This window comes from Mustela nigripes, chromosome 6 (genome assembly GCF_022355385.1).
Source record: "Mustela nigripes isolate SB6536 chromosome 6, MUSNIG.SB6536, whole genome shotgun sequence".
NCBI lineage: Eukaryota > Metazoa > Chordata > Mammalia > Carnivora > Mustelidae > Mustela > Mustela nigripes.
Window position 1 is genome coordinate 10,445,022 of NC_081562.1, and position 12,201 is coordinate 10,457,222.

A 12,201-nucleotide genomic window follows, 5' to 3' on the forward strand; every position below is an offset into this window, starting at 1 on the left:
CTGGAGCCAAGTTCAAGAGGCCAGCAGGGACCAGGTGGGGGGGGTCATGGGCCAAGTTGGGAGGCTGGGGTCAGGTGGGGGAGGTGGGGACCAGGTGCAGAGGTCAGCCAGGGAGGCAGGGACCCAGGGAGGGGGTCAGGGGTCAGGTTGGGGGATGGGTCAGGTAGGGGGCAGGGGACAGGTGGGTATGTCAGGGGAGGGCAAGGATCAGCTGGAGGAGGCAGGGGTGAGCTGGGAAAGGCAGTTCTCTGAATAGCCTGGAGGATTCTGGGAAAGCCAGAGGTAACCCCTTGGGTGGGACTAGGAGGCGAACTTTTAACACAGGTCACCCTTGGCTTTGGGCGGGAGGATCCCATGCTCCCCTCCAGGGCCTGGCGGTAGGTGGTCTGGGGTCTGGGCTGCTCGGGGCTGGGCAGTGGCCCGTCTGTGAAGCGCTCTCCACAGAATTGGTGTCAGGCCTCTGTGGTCAGTTTTTCTGGGTAGCTTTTCAAGACCAGAGCCTTTTGGTAAAAACCCTTCCATCTTCCTGCTTACCTCCTCCCACTGAGGCGTGGACATGACGCACGTGCTAATGATGGGCATGACAGCCCCGGGAGCAGCTGTGTTCATGGGTGACGACTCGGTGGGGAGTTTCCAGAGGGCTTTGGTGAAGGGGGTGGTTTCCCGGTAAACCAGAGAGACACCAGTGCGCAGCTGTTCTCCCCCTGCACAGATGAGGAAACTGAGGCCCAGAGGGACAAGGCGCTGACCGGCCCGTGGTCACACAGTGAGCCAGCCAGCAGTGTGATGTGACAGCCCAGGACACCGCAGATGAGGCCAGGCCCCTTCCCTGACCAAGGCTACCAGGCTTGGAGGCTGGTACTTATGTGTTAAAGCTGTGCAAACCCAATTAAGTAGCACCCCCTCCTCCTCCCCTGCCCCCCCGTAGCTCTCAGCCCTCGCTGCGGGGTGGTGTGGCGTGGCATTCTCCTTCAGCTCTTCTAGGTGAGCCGGAAGCTCGGTGAAGCCAAGGCGTGCACGTCTGCTTCGGGGCCGGGCCCCCAGCAGGTGTGCGGTGAATTCGCGCCCAGGTGTCAGGAACATGGGCGAGTGTGCAGCGGGTCCCCGTGTCCCCTGTGACACAGATACAGGTGCAGCCGTGGTCGGCTGGCCCAGCCCCAGAAGGTGCAGAGCCGGGAGCTGGGGCTGAGGTTTCAAGGGGCAGAAGCCAGCTCCCCCGAGATGGGGGACAGCCGCGCGCAGGGCTGAGCCTAACGAGACGTGCTGGAAGGGGGATGGACGGAGCTGGGCACCTCGGGGGCAGCACAGACTCCTACTGCCCAGAGCTGCCTGAGGACGGTCTGGGCACTGGGGCTCCCCGGTGGAATGTGTGAAGGGGCCCAGGGCTTTGGGTGACATCCAGGACGAGGGGCAGCTGGATCCAAGAGCTGGGGACTTGAAACCCCAGTGGAGGAAGAGGAAGACAGGATGTGAGGCTGTGTAGCCTAGAGAAGTGGATTGTAGGGGTGTGAGATAATGGTGGGGCCTTGAAGCGGGGGATATTGGCCTTGATCTCAGTGGCTCCAGAAAGCACTTGGACCAATGAACAGAGGTGCAAGGAGTCAGAGTTGGCTCTGTAATAGAAGAAGAAATTTGTAACCATCAGATCTGTTCAAGAAGGGTGTAAGTAGCTGCCGGTGGATGCTGAGATCCCTGTCACCGGTGGCATGCAAGCTGGGGAATGTTACCTCTGCAGGAATTTGGGAAAAGTCTGGTAGTTCTAAGAGCTCAGGTGGGCCCAGAATCCCCCACTGTGTGGTCTTGGGCAGATCACTGTATCTCTCTGAACCCGTTTGGGCATCTATAGATGAGAAGCATAAGGGGGGGCTCATGAGGCTAACAGGAAGGCTCAGTGCATTTCCTGCACCCCATAAGCACCCCATCAGTGGGGCCCCTCCTTCTGATATGTGACATCCTGACTCAGTGGAGTCGGGGACCCCAGGATCTCTGTCTGCCCTCCGTCTCCGCCCCTAACCCTGAGCTCTCATTCCACACACCATGTTCTGAGCACCTGCTGCATGTCTGCCCTTGTGCCAGGCATGGAGGTTAATTATAGTTGTGAACAAAATAAAGCCTGCTTTGATTTCATGATGGGGGGGGTGGGGAGGGCAGCTGATAATAAATAACCAAGTGATGTCTGGCATTGCTGAGTGCTCTGAAGGGAGTCAAGCCAGGTTTGGTGTTAGGGAAGGTGGGCTTGAGGGGAGCAGTTGAGTAGAGACCGGAATGAAGTGGGGGTAGTGGCCTGTGCAGACACTGAGGGAGGAGCATTCTAGGAGTGAGAATAGCATGTGCAAAGGCCCTGAGGTAGAATTGTGCCTGGGGGAGGGGGTTGAGGAACACAACTGGCCTGGAATAAGTACTTCCTAATGATGGAGAGATTGAAGTTTCTTTTGGCTTGTGGACACTTTCCTAATAGGGAAGAAGGTGCATACACAAGGGGTAGGAGAGCCCCTGGGCAGTCCATGCATGTCCAGTCTCTGCCACGAGCCCAGCTCTTTAGAGGAAGCCGGGGAAGGAGAGAGCCTCAGTTTTCTCACCTGTAAAATGAGACCAATAGCCCTAGTCACTCAGGATTGATAGAAGATTCAAGGACTGTGCAATGTCAGCCAAAGGGATAGTTATGACTATCTTATAGGTGAGGAGACTGAAGCCCAGAGAGGTTCATTAATGTGCCGTATGTCACACAGCTCAGCATTCAATCCCAGGACCCTTTGTCTTCAACATCCATACTTCTTACTTTCTGCTGGGGCTCATTGTACCTGAAATCCAAATGGTTTATGGCCAAATGGCCGTTCCTTGGTGGAGGTATAATGATCCCATTTTATAGATGCAACTGAGGCCCAGAGCGGCGTGCCCCGGGGAACCCCAGTGTGGTGGAGGCAGTGACAAGATTCAATGTCCAGCCACCCCAGGGGTGGCAGGCTTTGTCCCAGAGAGCAGAGGGGACCCTGTTGCTGTCTTTCAGTAGACAGAGGTGAGGCGACTGCTTGCCCCATGAGTTCTGGCTGGGTCCCAGGAGCCCTAAGGCCTCCTAATCCTTCATAATGGCATTGACCTGGACAGTGACAATGGCACCTCAGGGGACCTTGGCCAGCCTGGCCCAGGGAAGAATCCAGGCCAGGGCTTTCAGCTACTGCAAATGAGATTTCCCCGGTCCACCCTCATGTCCCTGCTCCTGGGAGGCGGGAACGTGGACCGCACCCCTCCCCACCCCACCTATTCCCCAGCTCCCACCAACATCTGCTCCAGGAGTGTCCCCACGGGAGCCTCCTGCCCTGTCCAGTGTATTTGTCTCTGCCACGGCCTGCGATTTTGGGGGAGCCCCGTGAGATAGCAAGGTGGTACTCAGCAGCCCACGCAGGTGGCAGCCCTATGTCTCTCCTTCCCTGCTGATCCTGGCTCCCCCACCTCCCGCCCCTCCCCCCTCTGCCGCAGACCTCAGCCTGCCCGCCCGCCCTCGCACTCAGCCCAGGGAGGGGTTGCTCTGGGGAGCTGCCCTGGGTGCCCGACAGACGACAGACGGTGCGCTCTGCCTCCCGAGCAATGTCCTGGGTTAAGCTGGCGGGGGAGGGGGGGTTCCTCTGGGCCAGGAAGCTCCCAGAAGGGATGGGAGTTGGCAGATCGAGGTCTGCCACTGCCTCCCTGGGGCCTGAGCCTGACCTGCCACCAGCAACATGGGACCCTTCCCTGGTCCTGGCGTCTGCTTTCCCCTCTGGGATGGGCTGGGACGGGGTGGAGCAAGGGTTCTTCCAGTTGTGAAGGATTCGGAGTCCATGGAGGCGCCCGGAGCCTTGTGGCACCTGGAGGACAAGGGCATAGAGGCCAGCTGGATAAACCAGTGGCTTCTGGGGTCGGTTGCCGAGGCCCAGAGACGGGGCGGGGTGGGGGGGCATGAAATTTGCTGAGAGTCACTCATGTTCTGTGGCTCTGAACGGAGGAGACCCCAGCTGAGCTCTGCCCTTCAGACCTGTCAGGGCTTGCTGCCCCTCCTTCCTCCTCACCATCCAGGGTGTCCCCACAACAGGGGACATCTGTAGCCAGCCAGACTGGGGTCCACCCCAAGCGCCCTCTGCAGTACACTGCACCCTCCAACCTTGCCCCCCAACTTTTCTGTGCTGGCTGGAGAGAGGGGGGCTGCCCCTGCTCGGGCCAGAGGTCTCTTGTTCCTGCCACAACAGTGTGCCCCCTGGGCCAGAGCGGGGGGGTGGGGGGGTGGGGGGCAGGCCCAGTGCACGGGTAGGGGAGGGGGAGTTGGGTCAGCTGGGAAGGGGGGGAAGCTGGGCCAGGCTCTCCCAGGTTTAACACCCCTGGCACAGGGCAGCAAAGGCCTCTGCTTCCGACAGCTGCTTCCGGCTGCTTGCCCCTCCCTGCGAGCTGGGCACTGGTGGCATTTCTGCCCCGGGTGGGTGGGCAGCAGGCTCCGTGCCCTCCATCATCTCCCTGAGCCTCTCTGCTGATTGGTTCCTGTCTCAGACGCTCGTTCCCCATTCATCTCCATCCCCTGTCTCTCCCCGCTTGGCTGTCTCCGTATTTTGCTTTCCTGTCCTGCCTCCTGCCTGGCCTTCTATTTGCAGCTCCCTCACTCCTTCCTCTCCCTCTGCCATCCCCCACCCCCGCCACCGCCCCAGGGGTGGGGGCAGGGCCCTGCTCCTGCTGCTGGCATGTGTGCTGGGGGATCCCCAGGACCATGAGGACCCCCAGCTCCAGGTGTGAGCCAGCAGCCCTCCCCCATACCTCAAGTAGGTGTGCGGCCGGGCAGGGGGCCAAGTGCTGCTCTCAGCACCTTCTTCTCCTTGCGGTCCCCCTTCCCCGGCTGCGTCAGGCCTCAAGGGGTAGTGGGCAGGCGGCCCAGGGACTGGGACCGAGTGGCTGACGCACACACGGGAAGGGGTGATGGGGAGCCTCCTCCCCTTAGGTCTGAGTCATGGAAGGGGTGGGAGGGTGAGGGGAGCTGGGCCCTGGGCCAGGCCATCCTGGAGACCAAGAGGAGCTGGAGAGAGGGCCATGGGCAGGGTCACCTTGAGTTGCTGAGGTCGGGGCTTTTGTCTACCCTGGACTGTTTGGGGAAGGGAAGCGGTCGGAAAGGACTAGCCGGGCTCGCTAAACCTTTTCCTAGCAACCCCCCACCACCATCAGCCTCTTCACATCCCCTCAGCATGGCCTTGGATTTCCAGAAGCTCCAGCCAGCTCAGCTCTGCCCTGTACCCCCTGGGCCCAGCTGGGGGTGCTGGCTTGAGCAGCTCAGATCTGAAGGGCATGGGGAATGGGGTGGGGGACACTCTGTGTGGCTCAGTTGCACAGGTGCGCACGTACATTAACATGGGGAACTCACACGGTCTGAAACATGTTGACATGCCAGCAGGTATGTGTCTGCGTCCCTGCAGATGCCCCTACGCGCATCTTTCCCCACCGCTCCACACGTAGGTGAGCACTCCCAGTGGCGGGCTGCACGCGCACGGATCCTGGGCTCCCGCTTGGGCATGAGGGTGCACACACGGCTGCCTGCATGTCCGTCTACTTGCATGCGTCTGCTTGCACACCTCTGCGCCGGTGTTGTTGTTGTTTAAAGATTATTTACTTATTTATTTGACAGTGAGGGAGAGATCACAATTAGGCAGAGAGGCAGGCAGAAGGAGAGGAGGAAGCAGGCTCCCCGCTGAGTAGAGAGCCCCATGTGGGGCTCGATCCCGGGACCCAGAGATCATGACCTGAGCTGAAGGCAGAAGCTTTAACCCACTGAGCCACCCAGGCGCCCCTGCGCCAGCCTTCTGAGCCAGCGCACACCTGCGCACATACCCGCATACAAATGTGTTCCCCGGACGCTCCCAGCAGGGGCTGGAGGTGCAGACAGAGGGTTCCCTGACCTAGTGAGCTTGTCCCCTCAGCCTCTCCCAGTACAAGCTTGTTGCCGGTGGCAGGGGAGGAAACTGAGGCCGCAAGGAGCCATCAGCCACGCCAGATGGGAGTGCTAGCTGCGCAGCCCAGCCAGGGACAGAAATACTCTGTGCCGCCTGGGCAACCGTCCCTGCCCGACCTCCTTGTGCCCTCTCCTCACCCCCGCCGCCCCCAGTCCCCATCCGGCCCCTCAGCCCGAACCAACCTTGCTGGGGACTGGGAGCTGTGAGTTGGCCTCACCTAGAGGTCCGGATAATCACAGCTTCCGTCGCCATGTCTTTAATCTGAGAGGTCATCGAATGTCCCATTCGCTCGCCCCGTTTTCCACAGAAACTGCCTGCCTGGACTTCTTCAGGGACTGTTTCCACCCTTGCTTCCCTTTCCTCTCTTCAGCCCTCTGGGGCTCCGGGCTGTAAATTGGTTTTGCTTTAACAGCAAAGGTTTAATACATTTTTTTTTTTTTTTTTTTTCTTTTCAATGCACTCTCTCTCCTGGAGTTTCCCAGGAGGAGGGGCGTGAGGCAGAGGTGGCTCTTGTGAACAGGGTCTGGCTTTCTTTGTCCAAATGTGGATTTCTCCGGCCTGGTCTCCATAGCCCTGGCCGCTGCCCAGGGCGAGGGGAGGGCGCACGGGGCTCTTCCTGCAAATCGAGGGAGCCTTGCGTGGGAGCTGGGGCCACATCAGCTGAGCGGCCCCTGTCTGGCTTGCTGGGTGATTGGGGCAGGTGTCCCCTGGTCAGGGGCTCAGTGCCCCCCTCCCCGGAAAATGAGGGGCTGCCGGCTGTGGGCCCTGTGCTACCAACGCTGGTTCTCTGCAGCTCAGGCGCGAGCAGCATGGCTCACCGTACTTCTTCCCCATGAGACGGCTGGGCAGAACCTGGTCCCCACTTCAGTGTGGCAGAACGTTCAGAGATGGTTCGATCCCTCTGGCTGATTGGGCTGGATAGAGGAGGCTCCAGGCCTCCTGACTCCTGGTGCCTCGGGATCCTTGATCCTCGCCCAGGCTGTGCTGTGTGACTAGGGGCAAGTCCCTGCCCTTCTCCGGGCCTCTGACTCTCCAGCCGCAGAGGGGATGCGGGGTTTTGGCCACACTGTTCGGGATGCTGCCCGCTTCTCCGTCTGCCTGAGACCTTGTACTACAAGATCGGGGCCCAGTAATGGAAAGCACTTTGGGGAAGTGATATTGGGGGAGGTCTGGCTTCCCAGACTCTTGCCCTTTCTCCCTTGGCTCTGCTGCCACGTGTGGAAGAAGCTGTCTCCGTGCCCTTCCCCTGTGGGAGACCCCCAGCTTGGGGGGGCCACAGCCATGCTGCTCTGCTCCCCCTCCCCCATGGAAGCTGAGACAAGGGGATTATTTTTGGAACAAGAGCGGTTACACAACAAATGAATTATTTATCTTTGGGCATGGAGGGGAGGAGGCATTTTGCTGGGCTTCTTAATTCCTCTCTTGGATTGGAAGGTTCCTGCCTCGCTACGGGGTCATGTGCATACGGGCCCATTTGTCCAGCATAAGGCCGTCCGTGGGCATGCTGCGGTGTTCTGGCTCATGGGAGAGGGCATGTGGGTCTCTGTGCCGGCAGGTGGACGAGTGTGGACACGAGTGCTGGGGAGTGTGTGTGTGTTGTGTCTGTGCGTGTGCACACACGCACCTGACCTGTCACTGTCCAGTCTCCCTTCTCTGCCCACCATCCTCAAATTCTGTCCCCCTGTCCCTACTCCTTGTTTCTTCTGTGTCCTTCCCTCCAGACCTCTTGACCCTTCTTCCTGTCCTGCCACCCCCCACCCTCCCTTCTTTTACGTAACAGAGACCCCTGCTTGCTGCTGGCACCAAGGACCCCCAGTAGGAGGGGGTAGAGAAGGGACAGGGGCCCGTGCTGGAGCTTTAGTGGGGCTGTTCCGAGTTTCCACTGATCTGTCACCCCCTCTCGGTGCTGCCTTTCAGGAGCCAGGTGACAGATGGGTCTCGTCCTTCCTGCCCTGTCTCTCGCGCTCCCTCCTCGGAGCTTCCCTCTCCAGCGGCCCGTGGGAATCGTGGGAATCGTCTGAAGTTCTGAGCCCAGAACCAGAGGAGGAGGAAGAGAAGGAAGAGGAGGAGGAGGTGGAGGAGGGAGAGGAAGTCAAGTCTTGAGAGCCTGTGCACCCTCCCAGAGACAAGCGGTGGGGGTGTGTCCCGCTGTGTGTCCCTGTCCCAGTGGCCTGCACCTGCTGCTAGCAGCCCCCAAGGACTCCCCCACCCCACTCCCCAACACACGGTTGGCACCGGCCGTGTCTGCCTCACCAGGGGCCCCTGTGCCAGGGGTCGCCCCCAAGATGGTGGCGGCCCCAGGGAGGACTGTGCCGCCAGCCCCAGCCTCCCACTGCTAGGTCCTCCCCCGCCCACGCCCCGGCCCCCCTCTCTACGCCCCCCCAGTCCGGCCTTCCCCGGAGGGTGGGGTGGGGGGCTGTGGCCAGCGCCATGCTGCGCCTGGGGCTGTGTGCCGCCATGCTGCTGTGCGTGTGCCGGCCGGGCTTTGTGCGCGCCGACTGCTGGCTCATCGAGGGCGACAAGGGGTACGTGTGGCTGGCCATCTGCAGCCAGAACCAGCCGCCCTACGAGACCATCCCGCAGCACATCAACAGCACCGTGCACGACCTGCGCCTCAATGAGAACAAGCTCAAGGCGGTGCTCTACTCCTCGCTCAACCGCTTCGGGAACCTCACGGACCTCAACCTCACCAAGAACGAGATCTCGTACATCGAGGACGGCGCTTTCCTGGGCCAGTCGAGTCTGCAGGTGCTGCAGCTGGGCTACAACAAGCTCAGCAACCTGACGGAGGGCATGCTGCGCGGCATGGGCCGCCTGCAGTTCCTCTTCGTGCAGCACAACCTCATCGAGGTGGTGACGCCCGCCGCCTTCTCCGAGTGCCCGAGCCTCATCAGCATCGACCTGTCCTCCAACCGCCTCAGCCGCCTGGACGGCGCCACCTTCGCCAGCCTGGCCAGCCTCATGGTGTGCGAGCTGGCCGGCAACCCCTTCAACTGTGAGTGCGACCTCTTCGGCTTCCTGGCCTGGCTGGTAGTCTTCAACAACGTCACCAAGAACTACGACCGCCTGCAGTGTGAGTCCCCGCGCGAGTTCGCCGGCTACCCGCTGCTGGTGCCCCGGCCCTACCACAGCCTCAACGCCATCACCGTGCTCCAGGCCAAGTGCCGGAATGGCTCGCTACCTGCCCGGCCCGCCAGCCACCCCACGCCCTACTCCACCGACGCCCAGAGGGAGCCCGACGAGAACTCGGGCTTCAACCCCGACGAGATCCTCTCGGTGGAGCCCCCGGCCTCGTCCACCACGGACGCGTCGGCGGGGCCCGCCATCAAGCTGCACCACGTGACCTTCACCTCGGCCACCCTGGTGGTCATTATCCCGCACCCCTACAGCAAGATGTACGTCCTGGTCCAGTACAACAACAGCTACTTCTCCGACGTTATGACGCTCAAGAACAAGAAGGAGATTGTCACGCTGGACAAGCTGCGGGCGCACACCGAGTACACGTTCTGTGTGACCTCGCTGCGCAACAGCCGCCGCTTCAACCACACCTGCCTGACCTTCACCACGCGGGACCCCGTCCCGGGCGACCTGGCGCCCAGCACCTCCACCACCACCCACTACATCATGACCATCCTGGGCTGCCTCTTCGGCATGGTCATTGTGCTGGGCGCCGTCTACTACTGCCTGCGCAAGCGGCGGATGCAGGAGGAGAAGCAGAAGTCGGTCAAGGTCAAGAAAACCATCCTGGAGATGCGCTACGGGGCAGACGTGGACGCCGGCTCTGTCGTCCACGCCGCCCAGAAGCTGGGCGAACCCCCTGTGCTGCCTGTGTCCTGCATGTCGTCCATTCCTTCCATGATCGGGGAGAAGCTGCCCACCTCCAAGGCGCTGGAGGCCGGGCTGGACACCCCCAAGGTGGCCACCAAGGGCAACTACATCGAGGTGCGCACGGGTGCGGGCGGGGATGGCCTGGCCCGGCCCGAGGACGACCTCCCGGACCTGGAGAATGGCCAGGGCTCGGCCGCCGAGATCTCCACCATCGCCAAGGAGGTGGACAAGGTCAACCAGATCATTAACAATTGCATCGATGCCCTCAAGCTGGACTCGGCCTCGTTCCTTGGGGGGGGAGGCGGCGGCGGGGACCCCGAGCTGGCCTTCGAGTGCCAGTCCCTCCCCGCAGCCGCCGCCGCTGTGTCCTCGGCCGCCGCCCCTGGGGCGCTGGAGCGGCCCAGCTTTCTCTCGCCCCCCTACAAGGAGAGCTCCCACCACCCGCTGCAGCGCCAGCTGAGCGCGGACGCTGCCGTGGCCCGCAAGACCTGCAGTGTGTCCTCCAGCGGCTCCATCAAGAGCGCCAAGGTCTTCAGCCTGGACGTGCCCGACCACCCGGCTGCCGCGGGGCTGGCCAAGGGCGACTCCAAGTACATCGAGAAGGGCAGCCCCCTCAACAGCCCACTGGACCGGCTCCCGCTGGTGCCCGCGGGCGGCGGCGGGGGTGGTGGGGGTGGTGGGGGCAGTGGCATCCACCACCTGGAGGTGAAGCCCGCCTACCACTGCAGCGAGCACCGGCACAGCTTCCCAGCCCTGTACTACGAGGAGGGCGCCGACAGCCTCAGCCAGCGCGTGTCCTTCCTCAAGCCGCTGACCCGCTCCAAGCGGGACTCCACCTACTCGCAGCTCTCCCCCAGACACTACTACTCAGGGTACTCCTCCAGCCCCGAGTACTCCTCCGAGAGCACGCACAAGATCTGGGAGCGCTTCCGGCCCTACAAGAAGCACCCCCGGGAGGAGGTGTACATGGCTGCCGGCCACGCCCTGCGCAAGAAGGTCCAGTTCGCCAAGGACGAGGACCTGCACGACATCCTCGATTACTGGAAGGGGGTCTCGGCCCAGCAGAAGCTGTGACCCTCTCCTTCCTGGTGAGGCCGGACGGGGGAGGGTTGGGGGGGGCCCCCCCGGGGAGGGGCCCGGCGGCCGGGGGGGGGGGGGGGGGGGGCGCTGGGGGCCGGGGCCGAGGAGCGGACGCACACGCACACCCGCACGCACGCACCCATGCACACACCTGACCACCACCTGACTGTGAACAGCCACCACCCGACAACAACGGACAGGAAAACAGAGACACGTTCTCCTTCAAGTTTACACACTGATACCGAAACCAGTCGTCTTTACTGTGCTGCCCAGGGACTCTGCTGGGGTGTGCGGGGCTGGGGAGGGCGGGGCGCAGGCCAGGAAGCCCAAAGGGGGTGTGGGGTCTGGGGCTCTGGGACTAGGGACCGGTGTGGGGCAGAAGAGTCTGGGGCGGAGAGAGGGTCTCCCCCACCCCGACTCTGGGGCTAGGTCACTCGGGGATTGAGCACCAGGCAGACATTGGGCCTTGTTTCCTTTTATGGCGGGGGACTCTGAGGCCCGGAAAAAGAAGGTGACAGCTCCAGGGCCACATGGCAGTTTAGGCAGTTTTGCTGTCCCTCCTACCCTTCATCTGCTCATCACCCCCTTCCAGAGCTGTGGTCTCTTGGGGCTGAGGGACTTGAGAATCAGGCAGGTGCTTTTCCTTTCTAGAAAGCCCCATGGCCACGCCCCCAAGTGTGGAGCTATGGTTCATTACGCTGGGGGTCCTTCGCCACGCCTCACCCCTGCCAGCACCCAAGAGAAACAGGAGGTCTGGCTTGCAAGAAAGGAGCAGAGGCACAGGGCCATTCCACCAGCCCCCTTCAAGTGTCTTCCAAGTAGCCTGGGGGCTGCTTCTGGGGTCTGAGGAGAGAGCAGGTGGGCCCACTCCCACCACCTCTCAGGTGCAGACCCCTTCACTCCAGCCCCTTAGCCTCTCTCGGCCTCTAGGACCCTTCCTTATGCAGAAGGGCAGCAGTGAACTGTGATGCCTGGGACCAGTGGGGAGGCAGGGTATTGGGGGGAGGGTCTTCCTGCCTGTGTCCCCACATCCTGGCCTCCCACCTGCCTGATCCCCTGTTAGGGGATCTTGGGGCAGCATCTCGGCCTGCCCAGGGGAAGGAGGGCTTTCCCAGGCTTACTCACCCGCCACCTCTCGGCTGCCCATCCCTGCCCCGCCCTCTGACTAGAGGGGCTCCCATGTTTCCATGGAAATGGCCGCTCCTCCCCTTGCCGACCCCCACCCAACATCGAACAAAGCACAAACAGTGAGCACCCCCCACCTTGCTGGAGTGGGGGTGGGGGCGGGAGCAGGCAGGTTCGTGGGGCCCCTCCCTCTGCCTGGCCAGCTTCT

At 62.1% G+C, this 12,201-nt stretch overlaps 1 protein-coding gene across 5 annotated transcripts in view; it reads left to right on the forward strand.

Moving 5' to 3' along the window:
* Positions 1 to 10,880, forward strand: part of ELFN2 (extracellular leucine rich repeat and fibronectin type III domain containing 2) — a 50,722-nt gene extending 39,842 nt beyond the window's left edge. For all 5 annotated transcript variants that reach the window (XM_059402069.1, XM_059402072.1, XM_059402070.1 and 2 more), the window contains one exon: positions 7,878 to 10,880. In XM_059402069.1, the coding sequence (XP_059258052.1) occupies positions 8,391 to 10,862 (2,472 nt within the window). In that variant the 5' untranslated portion in view covers positions 7,878 to 8,390 and the 3' untranslated portion in view covers positions 10,863 to 10,880. The remainder of the gene's footprint in view (positions 1 to 7,877) is intronic.
* Positions 10,881 to 12,201: the final 1,321 nt, after the last annotated feature.